The sequence below is a fragment of the Antennarius striatus genome, chromosome 11 (assembly GCF_040054535.1).
Source record: "Antennarius striatus isolate MH-2024 chromosome 11, ASM4005453v1, whole genome shotgun sequence".
Lineage (NCBI taxonomy): Eukaryota > Metazoa > Chordata > Actinopteri > Lophiiformes > Antennariidae > Antennarius > Antennarius striatus.
In genome coordinates this window covers 15,365,861-15,386,274 of record NC_090786.1, presented here as the reverse complement: position 1 = coordinate 15,386,274, position 20,414 = coordinate 15,365,861, and the positions used below count along the sequence as shown (strand labels likewise).

Below are 20,414 nucleotides of genomic sequence, written 5' to 3'. Positions count from 1 at the left end.
AAATATATATGACTTTTTTATTTGCAGTAATTTAATGAAATCTATTTCATGCTTGAGATATGACAGATCTGTTGTGCTCATCTATTTACCCGATTGTCCATATTAGATTTTGAACGTGTTGTAAGAACACACATTTACAATTGTGTACTTAAATATTTAGAAATTTAGCTGCTGAACAATATAATGATACTCGGGCTCCTGCCACTGGGATTTTTTTTTCTTCAGTACAAATGATTACAGTGTCCATCAGTATCTCCAAATTGCAATTCGCTGAAGTGAAAATCAAATTTTCTCCCCAATTAAATGTCTTCAGACTGTGAATACATTCACTGAATGTCAACAGCGGCAATCACAAAGTTTTTAAATAGTTAAATAGAAGCATGCAATCTTTTTCTCAGGGATGTTTGAAAAGAGTGTGCTTACATGAGTTGGGGAATATTCGTAGAGCATGTGTATCACCCAGCAGGGTATTTTAACCGATACTCTGTCTTCTAGTCAACACTTTAATTAGTATTGTGTTGCGGAGAAACAACAGCTTCTTATTTCCTGTCAACATGCCCCTTCGGGCTACCAATTAATAAAAACCACCTCAAAGATTCGGTTCTAGCCACTGCACCGCAATGAGCTCTAGATGAGATTCTGATTACAGCAAAGATTACCATGAAGGCAGCTAAATGTGTTGCAGTACTTGTGCTCAACTCTCATCGGGCCACATGCTGTTCACTGACAGAGAAGGGAATTCAGAAACTCTATTGTAATAGACAAAATACAACAAATAAACTCCTCAGCCTGCTTTTCAATGTTGAATCTGAGTCGTGTCACACCATAGACATTGTTGCACCTCTATGTTAACCCTACCATGTCAGCATGATACTAGAACACATAATAACCAAAAGACATGCATCTTCACAGCTGTATTTTTAACCCCAGTGTAGTTTCATATTATCTGTATGTATGTGCAAGTCCATTTCATGAGAATTCAGGTCTCCACCCAGTTAGCTAAAATATTTCAGTGACTCTATATCACTTTCTGCAGGGCTCCAACTGCTAGGGAAAGGTTACAGAGACATTACAGCATCCACAGTGGGAGGAAATGAAACCTGGTTTCCATGCCAACAGCCTTTACCTAAATATGGCCACGGCTCCCAAACCCCTTTAAATCCTGATATTCAGTCACCATGAGGAACCATTGGTGACCATTGGAATTGAGCTAGAGGTGAGGAAGAGGAAAAAAAATGAGGATGAAACATGAAAGCCTCTTTCATTAACTCAGGAATGATAGGAATCTTAAAGAAACGTCAACTCGGTCCCTCAAGATGAGCAAACAGCAGCAATGTAATACGTGTGAAAGAAGTGTAGCTCTTACCATATACCTTCAGGCACTGACACACATGAAGCATGAAAATGGATCTCGACATTGCATGAACCATCTAATAAATGGGTTTCTGCCTTTCGTGGTAGAGGAGCATGTGGCAAATATAGCCATGAAATGCAACTACATATAAAGCTGAAATCATTCTTTTTTGTTATTAAAAATATTGATAACTTATGTCATTACCAGTGGCCTTACTTGATCCGAAGCCCATTTAATGACATTAATATTTAAAAATGGTCACTATTGTTATTTGATGCACATATTAAGAAATGTTAATGGATGAATCACTCTGTATTTCTTGTAAGCAAATAAAAATATTACTTTACATGTTGCGTAGCAAACAAAAATAAACTGATAACAAAGACAAATTATTTAAATATATTTTTGTCAAACCATGTAATGGATTAGTTAAATTTCACAATAGTCTTACTGTAATGTTGGAATGTGGGCATGTTTAGGAGAATAGCTGTGTAAGGGAATGGACTTGTGATATTAAACCCTTACCGAAGCTGGCCAAGCTTTCATTCCACACTGGAAACCCAACTATTTTCAGACCCATAGATTTCTTTCACAGAGCTGAATTAAAGAAGACCACATTTAGGGAAAAGTGAACGCTAGTTGCTTGTGACAGCAGGATGTTTACTCCAATGCCCAATGTCTCCCTGGCCTCACTAGTGCAATGCATGTCCCCTTGTATTGACTGAAACCAAACTAAGTGGTTCAATCATAGCATGCCACCACAGAGGTGTGTGTGTGTGTGTGTGTGTGTGTGTGTGTGTGTGTGTGTGTGTGTGTGTGTGTGTGTGTGTGTGTGTGTGTGTGTGTGTGTGTGAGTGCGTGCGTGCGTGCGTGTGTGTGTGTGCGTGTGTGTGTGTCAGCATGATAAATTTGGAGTCTCGCAATGAGTGTAGTGGAACACAAGTGACCTAATTTTGAAAGAAAATTGAAAGAACACGCCTAAAGATTTAGAACAGACTCAAGTGGGACAAATACTTATAAATTCTAAACGGTACACTTGACTAATTTGACTAAAAATGGAGATAATGCAGCAAGGATGCAAATGTCAGTACAACTCCCAACCAACTTTTTACATGAGACATAGGAACGTCTAGTCCTTTTTTTTTCAAAAGTATATTTATCTAATGTTTTATGGTCTGATGCAACAAAAACATGTTACATGTCATTCACGTTTTTATGAAACATGGCGAGACAAGCACAAACAGGCTTATTTTATTTTAATCCTGTATGTGCTGTTTCTGCAGCAGATCACATCATAGATAGGGACCCTGGGGCCCAGACAGACTATTCATAAGGTACAAAGACAAAAGGTTGAGCATTGATTCGAGTCCATTAGAAATCAAGAGAGAGGGGCACGTGTTTGCCCCTTGGGCGCAGACAATGAGGACTAGACCCACGCACCGCCACTATTGTTGATACAATATTGACACGGCACTAATAGCTCTGGCTGCAAATCTGGGTGAAGGAGCAACCAGGCAGGACATAAATGGCGTGAAGGCCAGGCTTACTGCTTACTGTAGCCTCTCCGTGACCCACTTTAGCACAACAGCAAACACCATTCTGTTTGTCTGTGCACATAATACTCCGATGCTTGACCACTGCATGCAAACTTCACCAGCAGGTCTAGACTGGAGTTACAGTTCCCCAACACCCCACCCCCACCACTTTTACTAGAATGCTTTGATTTTTCAATCCCACTTAACATGACAGAGAAAACAAAAAACAATAAGATAATTTAAACTGTAAGCCAGAAGAGGGAACTGCTGAGGATTTGTTTTTGTCTGATTATCAGGATTGTCTGCAGTTGCACGACAACACTGATAACTTCACTACTTCTACTTCAGTACTCCTACTGGCTTGAAAATACTTGTGGTGGTAAGACAAAATACAAGCCTCACACCATTCACCCCCCCAACACCATTCACAACCATCATTATTCTTTTCTTTTTTTTTCGATTTATATTGACCAGCATGTGTTTTTCTTTGCAGTTTTACTAAGTATAGGAATACAATGGCAGTGATTGGTGCTATAAATACAACTATAAGACACTGTGACCACTCAATGACCACACTGTAACTCAATGAAAGAAAATGCAGGCACATCAGTGGAGTGAAGTTCTAGGAAAATAATGAAGACAGACCTGAATATAGGTTTTATATCCATGTCATCATTTTGCATATTATTCTGAAGAGACTGACACAGTGCTATTCCGAAAAGTTGAAATGCTTTTATCATGAGACACTGACAATTCACTCAAGAAAATGGTGCATTTGAATGGAATCCAGAATGGGTGTATATACAGTACATGTGCCACGTGAATAATATGTCTAATTAAGACTTCTTATGAAATGCAGAAGCATTCACGACAACCATTAGTTTGGACAAAATTTCAGAAAAAAAAACATGTTCTGTCCTTTAAATCACTATATGTTCTCATTATCTTTATTTTATACTGTGTCAGTGATAGGTCAACGATAGCCACTCTGTGGAAATGCAAACCTCAGAGAAAAAAAAATATTTTAGAACGCAAAATGAAATGTATTCATTAGGAAAGAGAATAAAACTTTTTTTTTTCCTTTCTTGATTTTGCACTGTCCGTTACAAATAAGGATTTTGAAACTTGATTTTGAAAAACTGATGTTCAATACACAGTATTTCAGAGAGAAATATTATATTTTCTGTTTCCTAGATGTCATAACTTATCCTATTATACAGCATGTGCAGGTACTTATTTAGTCAAAAAAAATCATCTAAATTCAGACTTACACAGCAATTGTTCTGCCCATACAGAGGCATGAAAGCTGCTATCTGTTTTGGAGTTTTCTTTCAAGTACCTGTAAATGTTTCTCAGACATGAGAAAAATTATTCAAATAAATTCAATAGCAACTGACTGTCATATAATGTTCTCCAGGAGAGAGAAGGTTTCAATACAGAGTCATCTGCACAACATGAAAAGGAGTTTAACAATGAGCTGGTATTATATCAGATATGATATAAGCTCCTTTATGATTTGTGACTGGCGGCTGTACAATTTTTCCTCCTGTAAATGTTAAGGGGCCAGGGGCTGTGAAATAAGGTTTTTCTCCTTGTGAGACAGTGGGGAGCTGAACCTACCCGCTAGAGAAAAAGAAGAAAATGTTTTGAGTTCCCTTTGCAAGTTATTCTCTCAAAAATTGCAATATTGTAAATTGCCTGCATTTTAGCTTATGTAAATATGTCCTCAAAAAAGTGATATTTTCCTCAGAGAGGCTTCTGTGGTTCTTTTGCATCTCTCTCCTCTTCCTCTATCCCCATGACAATCCATCAGCACAGATAAAACCCAACCATCTCCAGCTTCATTCTCTCCAGTCATAGATTTCTCTTGGCGGAGCAAGTCAAATCGCCATTCAGAGAACCAGTTTAGTTCCTTCACTGTCAAAGAGATTTCTTGGAAAGCATATTTTTGTGGTTGCAAATTACATCCCCTTGGGCCTGTGCACCGTTACGTCCTATTGTTTTATCGGGTCAGCAGGAATAATGAGACAAACAACGGTAGCGTCTCTCAGCAGGTACAACCCCTCTGCTCAGATATAATATATGCATGCATGTCATATGAACTGCATAGCTCACGCTGCTGTAAATGAGCTCAATGGGTATTCTTAGGATGAATATGTATGACAGAGAAAACAAGGGTTCCAAATTGCATTTTCCCTCACTTCAACGTTCAAGGAAGGTTCATGAGGAGGTTGCCATCAAAAAATATCCCTCAATACCTCAACCACATCGCTAGTCCTCTGTTGATCCAAACAAAGTCTAAGGAATAAAAAAGAGAGCAAAAGGAGCAGAGGCAGGCTTGGATAAGGACAAGCTCCACTCAAGCTCACATCTCATGGACAGAAGAATCCTTTTAGTGTTATCATATAAGATTTGTTGGCGGTATGTGGCTCCATGGGAATCTATTAACGCTCTCAGCTGATAACAAAAGATGGAGTCCGAAGCTGGTAGAACAGACACAGAATGCATTAACATTTATGGTGCACTCTCCTCTGCTTTTGTGTCATCTCCTGCGTGGCCATTCTGTTCTTTTCTCCTTAATGCAGTTCAGCACTTTGCCCAGTCGCCCCTTACTGTGTGAACCACTGCAGAAGAAAATAATGACCAAACCAAATCTCTTGTGCATGTTTTGCATGAGAAAGTAGCCCATTTTCTAAAGGTAGCGCAGACATTGGCCTAGTTCTTTTAAAAGCTATACATTAATGAGCAGGAACTTCTTCACCATATTTCAATTAAGCTGTCTTTAAAAGTTATGTAATATTAATGGGGATCGTGGTGAGTCTGATTTTTCATGATGTGTATGAAGTTATAATTGGCATCAGTGAATGCAAAACTGAAGAGGATGTATTCTAGTAATATTCTGATTAAAGCATGCTTAATAGGTTGATGTCACTTTTTATTTATTAGTTTAAGAGTCAATGTTTTAGTAAATAGAACAAAAGTTTGTTTTAATATTTAATCACATTTATTTCACTGGACTGGCAGCCTGGCATCTCAGAAAAAGGCTTCTCCCTTACACCACAGAACAAGAGTCTCAACAGTCTCAAGAGCGCTCTGAAGACAAAACTCAAAGCAATGCGTGTGAAGTTCATTCCACCTGTCCAAGTTACAATGTAGCAATCATATAGCTACAGGTTTTGGTTTTACATAGTCCAACTGGATAATTCACAAAGCAAAAATATCATATTTATTGCAAATGGCTGGCTTTTGTACAGATATAGCAAGTAGACAGAAAAAAAAATAATGAGCTGGATTATTCAGTTTAAAAACAAAGGCAAAAAATGGCCCCACTCTTGATACTTAAACCTGCTTTTAAAGATCTGATGCCAACATTTTCTCAGAGACAATTCATTATCTTACAGTGTAATGTTGCGAAATGCATAAACAGCATGTAATTTCTAAAGTCTTTGACCTGGTCTTAAATCACCACAGACAAAGCTTACCAAAATAAAACTCATCACACACACACACACATACACACACACACACACACACACACACACACACACACACACACACACACACACACACACACACACACACACACACACACACACACACACAAACATACACACACTTTGAGATTGAAGAATCAGGAAGTGAAATCTTACCATCGTTGCAGAGTGGTCCACCGAACGTCGTCATGCTGCAGTCACAGCTGAAGCCCTCCCACTGCTGCAGACACACACCCTGGTTGGCACATGAGTCCTCTTGACATGTAGTGCTGGGGCCTGAATATGGAGATTAATAGGAATTTGGTAGGCAGAATTTTATAATAACAAGCTATGCAGTCTGCACAATGAATGCAGTGAAATTAAATGCCACACAGGAGATAGACACAATAGGCTTCTGCGGACGAACACGAACAAACATGACAACAGCTCAAACACACATTTGCTATGCTATCACTCCACAGCTGTGACTTAAGTCTTAGTTTGTACTCTTTCTACAAATGTCGTGACACATTTCCAAATTGTTGCCAACTGTTATATTTGATGCTGAGTGAATTTATTTCTATTTATTGAACAGAGACAAAACATAATGAAAAGCAAAAACAATTTTAAAAAGTTGAAATAGTTGAGAATTATTAAATTAATATTAATGCTTTATACAAACAGCAGAATACAGAATATTATGTGTGATTGGGTCAATGCGCATCGACATCTGGCTCAGAATGTTAATGATTGTCTTAATGATGTGTGTGGATCTGATGCCAGATAAATATATCAATATACAGATTAAGATTTTTTTTAATCAAGTACAAACATGCCTGGAACCTGGTCAAATATCAGACAGATAATTATGTTAATCATCTGTGTTGAACTCCCTGTCCCTAAGAGAAGACTTTTTCACATCGAAGACATGGATAAGGTCTCTTTGCTATAGCAGAAAATAGTTATGAGTGACGTGCGGTCATGAGAGAAAAAAATGAAAATGGAAGAAATAAATTGAATGGTTATATTTATCCAATTATGAGTATCATAAAGTTATTTTCTATTCAACATCACCACTTTCAGGTTATTTTTACTCATGGTGAGGCACCAGCCAGCTGTGCCTCACCATAAATTGCGCAATAGCTCAGATTGCTGTGCTGGTATGCTATACAGTGAGAACGTAATGCTATCTCTCTATATGTCACTATTAAAATGTTCAAACATGTTTGCTCTGTGAACTAAATTTCCATAATTTAGATAATGTATATAATGTACAGTGTTTTTTGTCAACAACTGCATGTGTGTAACGTCTTTCTTGATTTGAGCGGTCCTGAAACTGCTGGAACAAGGCACTAAATGATGCACGATGATGTCGTGCCTCATTGGTAGGGGTGCTGGTAGGGGTGCTGGTTATCCCAGGGATTCGGCCAAGGAGTCTTCTTCCTCGGCCGTGGAAGTGACAGCAAACTACTGCCATTCATTTGTTTTCCGCTCGCCTTCCATTACTATATAACTTTTTTTCGCTGCTTTTGTTCAGAAGGAGCGGAGCAAGGACTTCGTTTATAAGTAACCATAACATAAACAAACATGTAAGTAACAACATAATATATTTTTTAATCAAAAGTGCGTATTTTTGTGTTACAGTTTGTACGTGTAAAGAATTTAAATAATTTTGTTCTGAGACTTTAAAAATCACCCACTCACTGTTGTTAATTAAATAGTGAATAAGCTACACTGTAGGTTCATATGTTTGTAAATCTAATTCTGATGAGATCAGTGCCTCACCAGCCATGAACCTCACCGCATGTCACTGTTTGTTATCCTGTTAAAGAACCCAAGACTCATAGCTGCATTTAATGGGGGGAAATAGAAAAGAGCACAGCAATACAATGGGAAACCATAGCATAAAATCTCAATGGAGTACAAACTGAGTTAACCTTGGGGGGCATTGTTGGTAAAATATGAAAGCTTACAATATGAAGGCTTAAAATGAGTCAGTCTTTATTTTTGTGAATGAGATAAGCTTAAGACTACAGAAAAAAATGTTTTTAGGAAGCAGCCCCTGTAACAGTCACTTCTGAGTTGAAATTGGAAAAATGAATGTTTGTAAAACCAATTTTATTTCCTACAAGTGCATGCAGTCAAGTTATTTGACAGTGTATTTGCGTGATACTAAATTACTTCAGTCAATGACAAAGTATTCATGGAATGGATGACTGGATGGCTCCCGCTATATGGGGATGCGTTGGTTGATTATTATTGATCATCTAGATTTTTAAACAGCATTATGAAACACTAAACATCATGTAATCTGAATGATGGACCATTTACATAAATGTTTCACCCATCTTGAAGGCAATAATTACTCATGCATAGCACATCCAATATTTGTGATAGTTTGGAGATGAACATTACATTTAATAAGTGTATGTTTATTCCATAGTGCATTTACCATTTGTACACAGCTGTTAACTGCAGACAGATATTACAGCTTCACTCATGCACATTGTCTTTTTTTAATAAACTGTACTGCTGCTCAGCCTCAGAGTAGCTATGGTAACTGCCTAATAGTTTGTTTGCCCACTCAAGGCTGAGAAATGCAAAACATAAAATACTGCACACAATGTTCATTTTAGTATGTTGACTTTTGGATATAAATATTTATGAACACATTTAAGAGCATATTAGTTCAATTTAATGATTAAAATTTAACTTAGATATTGTCATGAGATGACAGTGTGTGCACTAGCACAATTGTAAAAGCACTCATTATGACACACCACAATTAAAAAACAATTAAAATACAATCATGTGGCATCTTTAGAAGTGATGAAACAAGAAAATCCTTAAATTCTATAAATAAAACTGATGTTACATCTGTGATTATGATGCACTTTATTATTATTATTATTATTATTATTATTATTATTATTATTATTATTATTATTATTATTATTATTATTATTATTATTATTATTATATACTTTGTTATTCATCAAAAGCACCAGCATGTTGTTTCCTAATCAGCAGTGCTATTTGATTTACACGTTGCAATTTCAGCAAATACATTCTACAACGCTGATGTCTGCTTACTGATACAATGTTAATGTTAATAACAGTGTCTTCTTAATCAGGAATATGTTATTGATAAAGGCAGCACTAACAACAACAATGACCCTTTTCATCTGAGAAAGTAATAATTGAATATTAAATAATACGTCATGACTTATTAATCAATAAGTCATGCAACATTTGTAACTGAGCGAATAATACACAAAAAATGAAAAGTTAACAAAAAATTACAGCGATACATAGATGTGTCCAATAAGAGCAACACACAACGAATCAGAATGTGAGGCCCATAGATTGGGATACAAGATGTTGATGCTACTTGTATTCCTATGGGAATGAAGCCCATTTCATATGACAGGTGGGTGAATTTAAACTCTCAGTCATCTTGCTTGGGGGGATGTGGAACGTGTGGAGGTAGAGGGGGGAGGTTGGGGAGGCATTGCAGATGCATAGAAGGAAGGGCAATCAGGCTCTGTATCAAACAGACAAAGCTATCTACCTTGAAAGTCAGCTTTCATCAATGGAACTTTTGTCAGCAAAATAATAGGAAAGGAAAAGGTAAAGTATAATAGCTGTTAGTAAAGAACCAGAGAGAGGGAGGAACAAAACCACAGATTTTTGAAGCAGGAGAGACGGAGCAAGGGTTGAGGTGAGTTTCTGTCCACAAACACTCTGAAGAAAGTTGTATCACAGGCCAGGTAAAGCCAAACTAATGATGACTTGTTTCATAATACCGTTATCAGTTTGAAGAAACACACTGATGTTAACCCATTATAAAAGATAACTCTTCTTCAAAGCTTGCAGAAGCTACACTGCCCGGCCAAAAAAAAAAAAGTCACCGTTTGGGTTTCAATAAGCAAATTGCAGTGTTATGATCAGGGGTTGTCTAGGCTCAGCGATATTATTCAGCAAAAAAATTAAGTCAGCTGAGTATCTGAATGTACTGAATGACCAGGCAATCCCATAAATGGATTTTTCCTCTCGGATGGCATGATCATATTCCAGGACAACGATGCCAAAATTTATCGGACTCTAATTGTGAAAGAGTGGTTCAGGGAGCGTGAGGAATCATTTTGACACATCAATTGGCCCCCATAGTTGAGCTTTACCCCATCCAAAGTCTATGGGATGTACTGGAGAAGACCTTGCAGAGTGGTTTGACTCCCATCGTCAATACAAGAACTCGGCCAAAAATGAATGCAATTCTGGACAGAAATAAATGCTGCGACGTTGTACGAGGTTTTCGAAACAAACAATGCCCACCGCAATCAAAGCTACAGGCAGTCCCACAAAATATTAGAGTGTGTGACTTTTTTTTTTGGCCAGGCAGTGTATGTGTTACCTTATGAGTCCTTGAGCTTAAATCAGTAAATGTGACATGAAAGCCATTTTCACAGAGGAAAATCCCTCTTGGAACAAAATTGCCAACAGACACAGACAGGGCGGAAAATATGATTACATTTGTAATGTTGGCCCATGAAAGATCATAAGTTGCGTACAAGAAAACAAGTGGCTCAATTGTGAAATTAAACTGTGAGTAAGGTTGAAAAATAAATCAAATATTGTCTCTGGATGTGGCTCACACTGGGTAAATGATATTCATACATGCAACAAAGGCTTCATACATAATTCAAAAGGATTGCTTCTGGCAAACTCCCAGATCCAGTAAGCATCCATAGAGCAAAATAGAATGGGGATAAAATTTGAAATAACACTGGCAGGACAAATATGGCAGAGAGAATAATCAGATTATGGCTAAGTGGGACAGAAATGGCTGCTCGTTGAGGACTGTCAGAGCTTGATACATTCTAGCAGCAAACTAACACACTTTATGGATGGTGTATTACTTGCCACAAGTTGGCAGTGTCGGTGCTTTGGTGGGTTGGTCTGACAGTAGATGAGCATGTCCTAATCAAACAAGTGTGGTGAAAGAGACACTGAGTAGCAATACAGTACTATATGGAGTCCAAATGACCTTCAGTTATTTGAAGAACATGAAGAGAAATTACAGAAATTAATAGAATAAATATTTGCAGATTAATCATTGAAGTAAAATTTAGAAGATGTTGTTTGACTCATTTTAAGTTTGGGAACAAAATACAGGGTGCAAGTTTCCCCAACTTGTGAGAATACTCACCTTCACATCCTCTCTCTATCTGCCCCACGCAATCCAGAGCATCTGACATCAAGTCTGGCAGTCGCCCGTTCAGATCCACTGATGCCAGACAACCTTGAAATCCCTCCTTTGCATGTACCAGTTTCGGCAGCTCCTTGTACATCTCTTTTGCCACCCCGCCAATGTAAAGATTGCCTGTGCAGAAAAGAAAATTATGGCAATACTGACCCCTAGTGGAAGGAAAGGGTGGCACCAAGCTTGCTGGTTCATGCTCTATACTGAGCGAGCATGCACTTGTACTTGATTTGGGGCCAATTATCTCAAGATCTCAAGGTAGAACCCTCACTTTACCAATATCCATGAGTTCACCTCCAGGAAATAAATAGTGAATCATATAAATAATGTCAATGCAGTCCATTCCTCAGGTAGATTGCATATTTTCAGGAACAGCAGCCCTCTGTGTTGTCGGCATCATACAAAACTGTCATTCTGGTCTACGAATCCAGCGAACTAGTGTAATGGTTATGACAGTCACCTCTCTTGCAGATTACCCAAGGTAATTCTCACTGTCAAGTCCAATTTTCATCTTTATTTTATTTGATAATTATATCAGCCCCACGACTAGGTTGGTTAATGATAAGGGGCGAAATATTAATTCATTAGATTTATTATTTTCTGAAGATCTTACCAACAATGAGCAAACAAACAACAGAAGTATTTTCTTTGGACCCCTCTTCTAGGGCATGTCTGTGGCAGTAATGTGAGTCAGGGCTAAGGCAAGCTGCTTTTATTCACCCTACTAACAGGTGTTATCTTGCTGGTATAACTCCATTACTTTGTTTCCCCACAGTTACCTATAGCTTTAGTTTTTGCCTGTCCCAAATTACTTAAATCTTGAGAATTACAACAGCGAAACAAAATCAAAGACATACAGATTCACACACCCTTAAGGTCAAGGTTTTTGGCTCCTGTGGTGGTTTGTGTGGTGACCTTGGTATCAATCTTGACAGTGTGGAGATTGTTGGTGTCCCTTGAGATTATGACGTTGTGCCAGTGGTTGTCATTCAGGGGCTTGTTTGAATTGCCTTTGATCAAGTGAGCTCCATTTCCCAGGTCCGACACATAGTGTAGGTACCTGTAACCAGGTATACAACAACATAAATGATGAAGTGACAATGTGCAACATTGTGGCTGTTTCCAGAACAACGCAATCAAAAACTAAATATTAAACTAAGTAAACTGGAGCAAGAGTGTGCATGTGTGTGTTTGTTGGTGTTACTGTGTGCACAAATGTCTTGATATTAGAGTATCACAAATTGCAGATGTCTGAAAAAAGCTAAACATTTTGCGGGATGAAGAGTTAACAAAAGGTTCAAGGCTGTGCCAGAACCTTTTGGTTTACAGGCAATTTATGATTTGGATACTCATTTTAATTAAAATGGTAGGACTTCAATGCTCAACACATTGAACAACACCTTGACTTAAGGCATTACTTAAAAGAAGGTCATTCTATAGCTGCGGTTTAGCAATAAAAGCACACCCATGTGAAGTTAATTCCCTTTAATGTGGGCTATTTGTTGTGCTCTCACAAAGATTAAAAAGAACAGCAGTAGCCAACAGCTTTCAGTAAATGTTCTGGCACAGAGGTGATAAGAAATAATTTAAATCCAAAGAATAGCAATAAAAAAACAGTCAGTAATTATATTCTGTCTGGAATTTGTCACATATCATTAATAGCTGCATTTTCAAAGTTATAAGTCATTTAATGGAGATTTTTACACTAATAAATATTGTGCCACATCAAGTTATGTTGGTCCTGCCCAGTAAGAAAGAACTTTGAATGACCTGTATACTGACAGCATTTGGGTGAGAAAGTAACTGATAGTAAAAAGAGAGAAAGGCACTATAATATTTATAACATGTTGTCTGCTGAAATACCCTGTAAAAACTGCTGAAATACCTGGTATAAACTCAAGAGTGTACTGTATTTGAGCACTTGAGAGCCAAATAGCCTGCAGGTAACGTTAGCACAAATTCAAGGCACTGGTTCCAGTGTTGGTTCAGATGTTCAGCCTTCTTGTTGATCTTAAAAATATGCCTCAAAATATGTATTTACTGTATTACTTAACAACTTCCATCTTCTATGTATTTGCAGTACTGTTTACTGGTAGATTTTTTCAAGGCAGGAAAGTGGGGCTAGGGTCTGTCAATAGCTAATGCATTACAGGGGTACACATTTCTCGTATTTGCGCATTGAAATTCTGAAATGGCCAGTTAAAACCAATGTAAGTCACAGAAATAAAGATGCATAGATCTACTCGAAAGAGGTCGGTCGGTCGAACACTCGAACACTATGAACACTATACATACAGAGAAGAAGTCACTTACCCTTTGACCAGCTCCACCACAATGAAGTCATTCCCATCCCCGCTGTTATACAGGATAAGGCCGTCAGACGAGGTGGTTTTGAACTGAAAGAAAAGGTGCATGGAGTAGTAGGCCTGCAGGGTGTTGAGGGTCACGTAGCTGGAGCGAGACTTGAAGGTGACTGGGTCAGCAATGATGTTCTTGAATCCAATCATGGCATTGAGCTCACAGTAATCAATGTCACCGTTTTTACAGAGGTCAATGTAGGCCATGCCATTGAAGGAGAGGCTCTGGAGATGACCAATGAAGTTGGACGGCACCATGGACATGAATCGCTTCTCCGTCACAATGCCCGTCTCAATGTTGTGAAACTCCAGTTGGGTGTGGTCTCCTGCCATTTGACCTTGGATCAGCAGAAGGGGGCAATTAAATGTGTAACACTTTGCAAAATAAAGGGTAAAGGACCCAACAAATGTTTATTATTAATTGATTAATTGTAGAAACTCAATATTAGTCCTACAAAAGTAGCATCTGACCATAACACAAAAGTTGACAAAAATAATAGACTAGAAAAAAATCTATCCTAAAATTGAAAGTGAATGGTGATGAGAGTTATGACGAAAATCTGTTCCTTCAGGTTTTATATACAGAAAATTACAAACAGTACCGTACTCATTTCCTAAACATTATACACTACACATATTAAACTAAAATGACAGTCTGCAGCTTAAAGTTACACTGACACACTATCTATCTATCTATCTATCTATCTATCTATCTATCTATCTATCTATCTATCTATCTATCTATCTATCTATCTATCTATCTATCTATCTATCTATCTATCTATCTATCCATCTATCTATCTATCTATCTATCTATCTATCTATCTATCTATCTATCTATCTATCTATATCTTTTTTTGATATTTTTGTTGTGAAATGCACGTTACCACGAGGTCACATGGGTACAGTCCATTTAATCAAAAATCAGAACATTCTTTCTCATTATGGAAATCTATTCTTTGGCTAGAGGACATCATTTTAATTCTGTCATTTGTTTTTAACAGCAGATGCTGTCCATATATTTGAGATTTAATAGACATTTAGATTAAAATTAATAGATGAATAAATGATTACAATGGAACTTGAAGTCCATTACTGATATTATTAAGGGAAAAAAAACAAAACTGTAATGCTTTTAGAGGATCCGAGGCCGAGGATGAGGTGTACCTTCCACAGGCAGTAGATCATCTACGGTCAGTTTCAAACTCTTGCCCCTCCTGAATACACGTACTGTGTGCCACTCATTATCGTTCAGAGTCTGACCAGCAAAAATAGTTTCTGGACCTTTGCCTGCAGGATAGTCCAAAGAGTGATTAACAAACAAGCATGTACAGAAAGCGCTTCAGACAGACAGAGAGATAGAGCGAAGGGGGAGATCAAAAGGTGGACATAGCAGAGTAATTGGAGAAATACAGAAACCATTAAATTAGAATAGTAAATGGTCCATAAAAACACCTTTCTAACTTGGATTTCTGTACTTATAGCACCATTAGTTAGAACACCAAATTGCATTATTCTCACTGAAAACCTGTTTTCTTTTAATCAAGAGAAGGGAGGCAGTAATTGAGAACATTGCATTGTAATAACCAACAATACTCCCACAAACCCTTTGGTTTTCAATGTATAGTGTCTAAATAAAGATAAATAATACCACTTGGTGGCAGCAAAAAACTACCAGAAGGATATGGCAGATTAACGCACTTCCTCTGCGAGCATCACTCTCCATCTTGTTTATCTATGAATGTGCAACCCATTATTTGATTCGTCTCATGTCCACCTCATGAAATGAAATACTGCTGTGATGGAAGAAATGTGTTTGTGGTGAAAACAACCCCTTAAAAGCTATACAGACAGGGCCATAGAAATTCAGGAAATACAAAATGTGATTTTTTTTTCTGTAGCCTCATACATAAATAGATGTTTTCAAAAAAAAAAGCTGCAGGTGGATCAGGATGTCAGAAATGCTATAGAAACTAATCTACGCTGATGCATTCTCATCAAATCCAGAAATAATATCACATGCATATGCAACCCAATAACATTTATGCTATAATAATCCACATTTATCAAGCAGGCCTACACTGATTCCTGAAAAAATCCCTTTCATAATGCCTAAAGGTCATCACTGATAACTGGCAGCAAGGAAGATGTCTCGAAATCAAAAATACTAAAGACTGATAATCAATGATAGAATCAGAGATCAATCAGAACAACTGCCCCAAATATCTGCGATGCTAGGGATAAACCTTGGTATTTTGTCCAATGGTGGAATAAATTCCTTCTCTTTTTTGAAGGCCAATAAGAAAATGCCACTATGACAGCATTAAGCCCCCCTTCTATTACTCACTGTAGGGAGCCTTTTAGAGTGGTGCCAGGTTCATTCTCTTGCAACAATTTCTGGCTATTTATTTTTTTTTCATTTTCTGCAATCTTCAAAGTCTTGATGAAATGTGTATGCAAATCTGAGGGTGCCAAAGTACTGGGACACACTCAGTCTCTGAGGCACAGTTCTGCTTTGTAAGCACTGCATACTGGGGCAGGATTGAAACCAGGCGAATGGCGAGGGATTAGAGAGGAGAGATATGAAATAATGGGATGGAGGTGGACTTGAAAGCATCCTTGATCTTTGCCTTCCATCATTCTGTTCTTGTTGCTCTCCAAGGAGAAAAAGGGAAAGGGGAAAGGAGGTCAGTTGTATTGAGAAGTACATTCCTGCACCACATCTACTACTGTAGGGCCTGAGTTCAGGTCTGTAGTGCAAACAGCAAGCTGGTGGTCAGATGATACATGCTTTATGTCACTTCGTCTGCCATATCCAGCTCTCTCGTGTACTCTTTCAGATGTGATCTATCTGTAGTGATGGATCTGCAGTGATCTCTTCCTGCCTCATTGACTTAAGGCCCAGGGGAACAGTGGAGAAGAGTGCGAAAAAGCATGAGAAGATGTGATTATCCAGTCAAGCAACTCTAGCTGGCTGGGTAACAGGCCAGATTTTGGCGTTCCTGTTCGGACAATGTGAGTCACGGTGGTGGGTAGAGAGGGTCACTGGCCAAGCGGCAGGCCACTATAGCTGGATTACTGTCAACACTGACAAGAAAAGTAGGTCCTAGCAAGCTACAGTACTTGGAAATCTGTTTGTCAAATCAATGCCTTGGTACCCAAAAATCTTTTTCTGAACAGATTACAAAAAGTTTTAAAACACTAAATGCTGATAGTCATTAATCCAATTTAAGGCAGTCTCCTCCATCCGAGTTTATTTGTATTAAAAGTGATGCTAAATATCAAAGGCACATTTTTTGAACATATATAACTATGAACATTTTTAACTTAACTATCAGATCTTAACGGTCTGGTATAACCGGTTATGGAGCTGTTGGTGACTCTCAGGGGATGTCAGTATTTACTTCCTTCTCATAATCGAAGTCAGTTAATATTTGTTACAAACACTATTTAACCTGGGCGGCACGGTGGCGCAGTGGTTAGCTCTGTCGCCTCTCAACAAGGTGGGTCCGGGTTCGAGTCCCACTCTTCACGTAGTTTGCATGCTGTCTGCCTGGGTTCTCCGGCTTCCTCCCATCTCCAAAAAGCATGGGCTTCAGGTTGATTGACCGGTCCCAAATTGACCTTGTGCGTGTTTATGTGTCTTTGTGTGTGGCTCCGCAGTACACCGGCATCGTGCCATGAGTTTCCCCCGCCTCACACCCTGAGACTAGCTGGGATAGGCTCTGGCTCCCCCGTGACCTGCGTAAGCGGATGAAGTGGGTCTGGAAAATGACTGACTGACTGACTATTTAACCTGTTAACCTCCTTATGAAACTAATTCAGTGCAACCAGAAAGAACATCCTTGTAATTTCTTAATTTCAATGTTATTTCACTTTGCTGGATACTGAAATCATTTTACGGCTTTAATTTCAATGTCATTTAGGGTTTTATGATTTGTTTTGCTGAAGGAAGGATAGACTTGTTCAGAGCGAGAGGTGATGGTTTTTTGTTTTTTTTTTCAAATTCACTTTTCCCTCAAGACTTTTTACATCAGCAACATGGCAATAACTTTAACATCATAGAGGTTTAGCTGCCACAAGGATCAAATACAGTATTAATGACTATTTGGAGAGCCTTGCTATTAAAAGCCCCTTGCACAATCCAGTAAGTTTTTATATGTATTGCTGTTAGGTTATGCTTTATATTGTCATGACCAGCATATACTGTATTTGTATCAGCTTAATGTAAATGTCTTTTCTGTAATTGTTCACATGCTAATAGAATACAAAAAAAAAGAAGAAGTCATTACCAAGTAACGTGTGTGTGTGTGTGTGTGTGGGGGGGGGGGGGTCCAACTTAGTCTCCCCACGTTTACAGAGACTAATTTTGCTTTCAGATATATATCGTTTGATCCAGATTTTGTATTTTTTGAGATTTTCAGGTCTGACACCATATGAAAGACCTGGACTTTGTTTCAACAAAAAAAGATTGATCTCAGTCTGGATGAAACTGAACTATGAACTACCATGTGAATGCATTTTTATGACAGATAACATTGCCATTAAACAAGGTAGAAGAAAAACAAGGGGAATAAACTGAGTTGTGGAAACAGAAGGAGTGGAAGAGGCAATGTATTAAGAGTGATATGAACGTCTATTGCAGAAATCAGAAGTGAATGAGAACATTTTTCATTTATTTCATGAAAGAATGAGTAAATATGAGCGATTGGGAGAGTGATGATAATGAGAACAAACAAACAAAAAAAAAGGTGATGTCAATAAGAGCAGTGTAACAACAGATGAAAGGAACAAATATCTTACGTATGATGTCTTGACCAGGATTCTGGATAGTCAGTAATTAAGTATAGGCAGATGCAGCCCACATAGATGATGACAACAACACATAGGCTTCCATGAAAAATGTGCAATGTAACACAAACCCAAACCATGCTTGGAATTCCAGCTGTGAAAGTACACAAAAGCAGAGAGCTCCTACACATCTGTGTAAACAAGAGATGGCAGTTTATGTGTTACAGAAAGCATTCACCCTCACTTGAAATCATCAATAAATAAATAAATAAATAAAAGAAAATTGTGTTGTGTTGGTGTTTTTTTTTTTTTTTTTTTGTGTGTGTCTTGATGAAAACCTGCAGGAGATTCTAGACTTGGATGGCGCCAATTGAGCCATCATGTGTCCTTCCCTTCTTCTATATCATTTCTAACATGGACTCTGGTGTAAAATGTGTATGAAAGAACATCCAATAGCTATTTCCCACAGATATAGTCAATAATTAAGGATTTATATGCGTAAAAAATCAGTTATGAATAAAAAACGAACCATGGGCTTCTACTCAAGAAGGTCATGGAGAGAATAATGGCACAAAATTGCTCTTATTACTGCATGTTGGCCAAACTGCAAAGTGTTATTATAAAGAAGTTCAACATAATGAATAATAGAGGACCGCAATGGCAGACAAAAAAGTCAATCTGTCAGAAGATATTTTTAACTTGTTGTCACTCAGTGCCAGTTAACAGTTTTTAAGTTGTAGTGGCAGTGTGTTTTGTTCAGACATCTCAGGGCAGCCCCAGGGAGTCGAGGTTCCTAATTGACAGTGATGTGTTCTTTGAGTTGGTGCTGAAATTTTTCATTCACCAAGCAGCAGCACCTGACAAGACACATTAATTAACAAGCAAATAACCAGGACATAAATAATATGGGGGGAAATAAGAACGTTGGAAAACACGAAATAAACCTTAAATCTTCATAAAGGGCCATCAACTGGATTAGGTCTTTTCCGATAGTTACAATTAGCATTCCTTTTTGACACACTGAGGTCAGGCTCTATTAGAGAAAAAACATGCTGTTTTCTGTTTTGTAAATATTTCCTTGCACGAGGTCAAATAAATTTAAAAGAAAAATGTAAAATAAATAAATAAAAAAAATTCTGTGGAATTGTTTGTGGAATATATAGTGTTTTTTCGTAAAAGTTAATATATATGACAATACTATATAAGACAATGTTCTGGTGAATAAGGGAACTACAATGATGAATAATATTTATGATAAAAACAAAACCTTGAAGCAGGAGGCAAAGGAGGAGAAAAGCAAGCAGTGTAGAAATGTTGTAATGTACGTAGGTGATGATGATGAGGTGAAGCAGAATTCAAATAGAGTTCCACAGCCCAATCATATAATCCGGCCGCAATTACATCACAGAAACAAATATCAAAGTTGTGCATATGTGAAGAATCACATCAGCCATCATTTGTATGATGTTTCCAACTTATTTATATGGTAGTAACAAACTATTTGAATTCATAAACCATTGAAGACGTCAGCATCACCACTGATATTTGGACTGGCAGTGTTAGCCTAGTGCCTCACCAGTGTAGAGCATTCACTGTGTGTCAGCACTTCTCACGTATTGCACACACCTTGCAGAGTAGACT

At 37.9% G+C, this 20,414-nt stretch overlaps 1 protein-coding gene across 5 annotated transcripts in view; it reads right to left on the bottom strand.

Moving 5' to 3' along the window:
• Positions 1–20,414, bottom strand: part of LOC137603478 (neurexin-1a-like) — a 259,246-nt gene that overhangs the window by 122,596 nt on the left and 116,236 nt on the right. For all 5 annotated transcript variants that reach the window (XM_068326991.1, XM_068326989.1, XM_068326992.1 and 2 more), the window contains exons 11-15: positions 15,150–15,272; positions 13,939–14,320; positions 12,495–12,685; positions 11,572–11,745; positions 6,540–6,659 (exon numbers count right to left, since the gene is read on the bottom strand). In XM_068326991.1, coding sequence (XP_068183092.1) covers positions 6,540–6,659; positions 11,572–11,745; positions 12,495–12,685; positions 13,939–14,320; positions 15,150–15,272 — 990 coding nt within the window. The remainder of the gene's footprint in view (positions 1–6,539; positions 6,660–11,571; positions 11,746–12,494; positions 12,686–13,938; positions 14,321–15,149; positions 15,273–20,414) is intronic.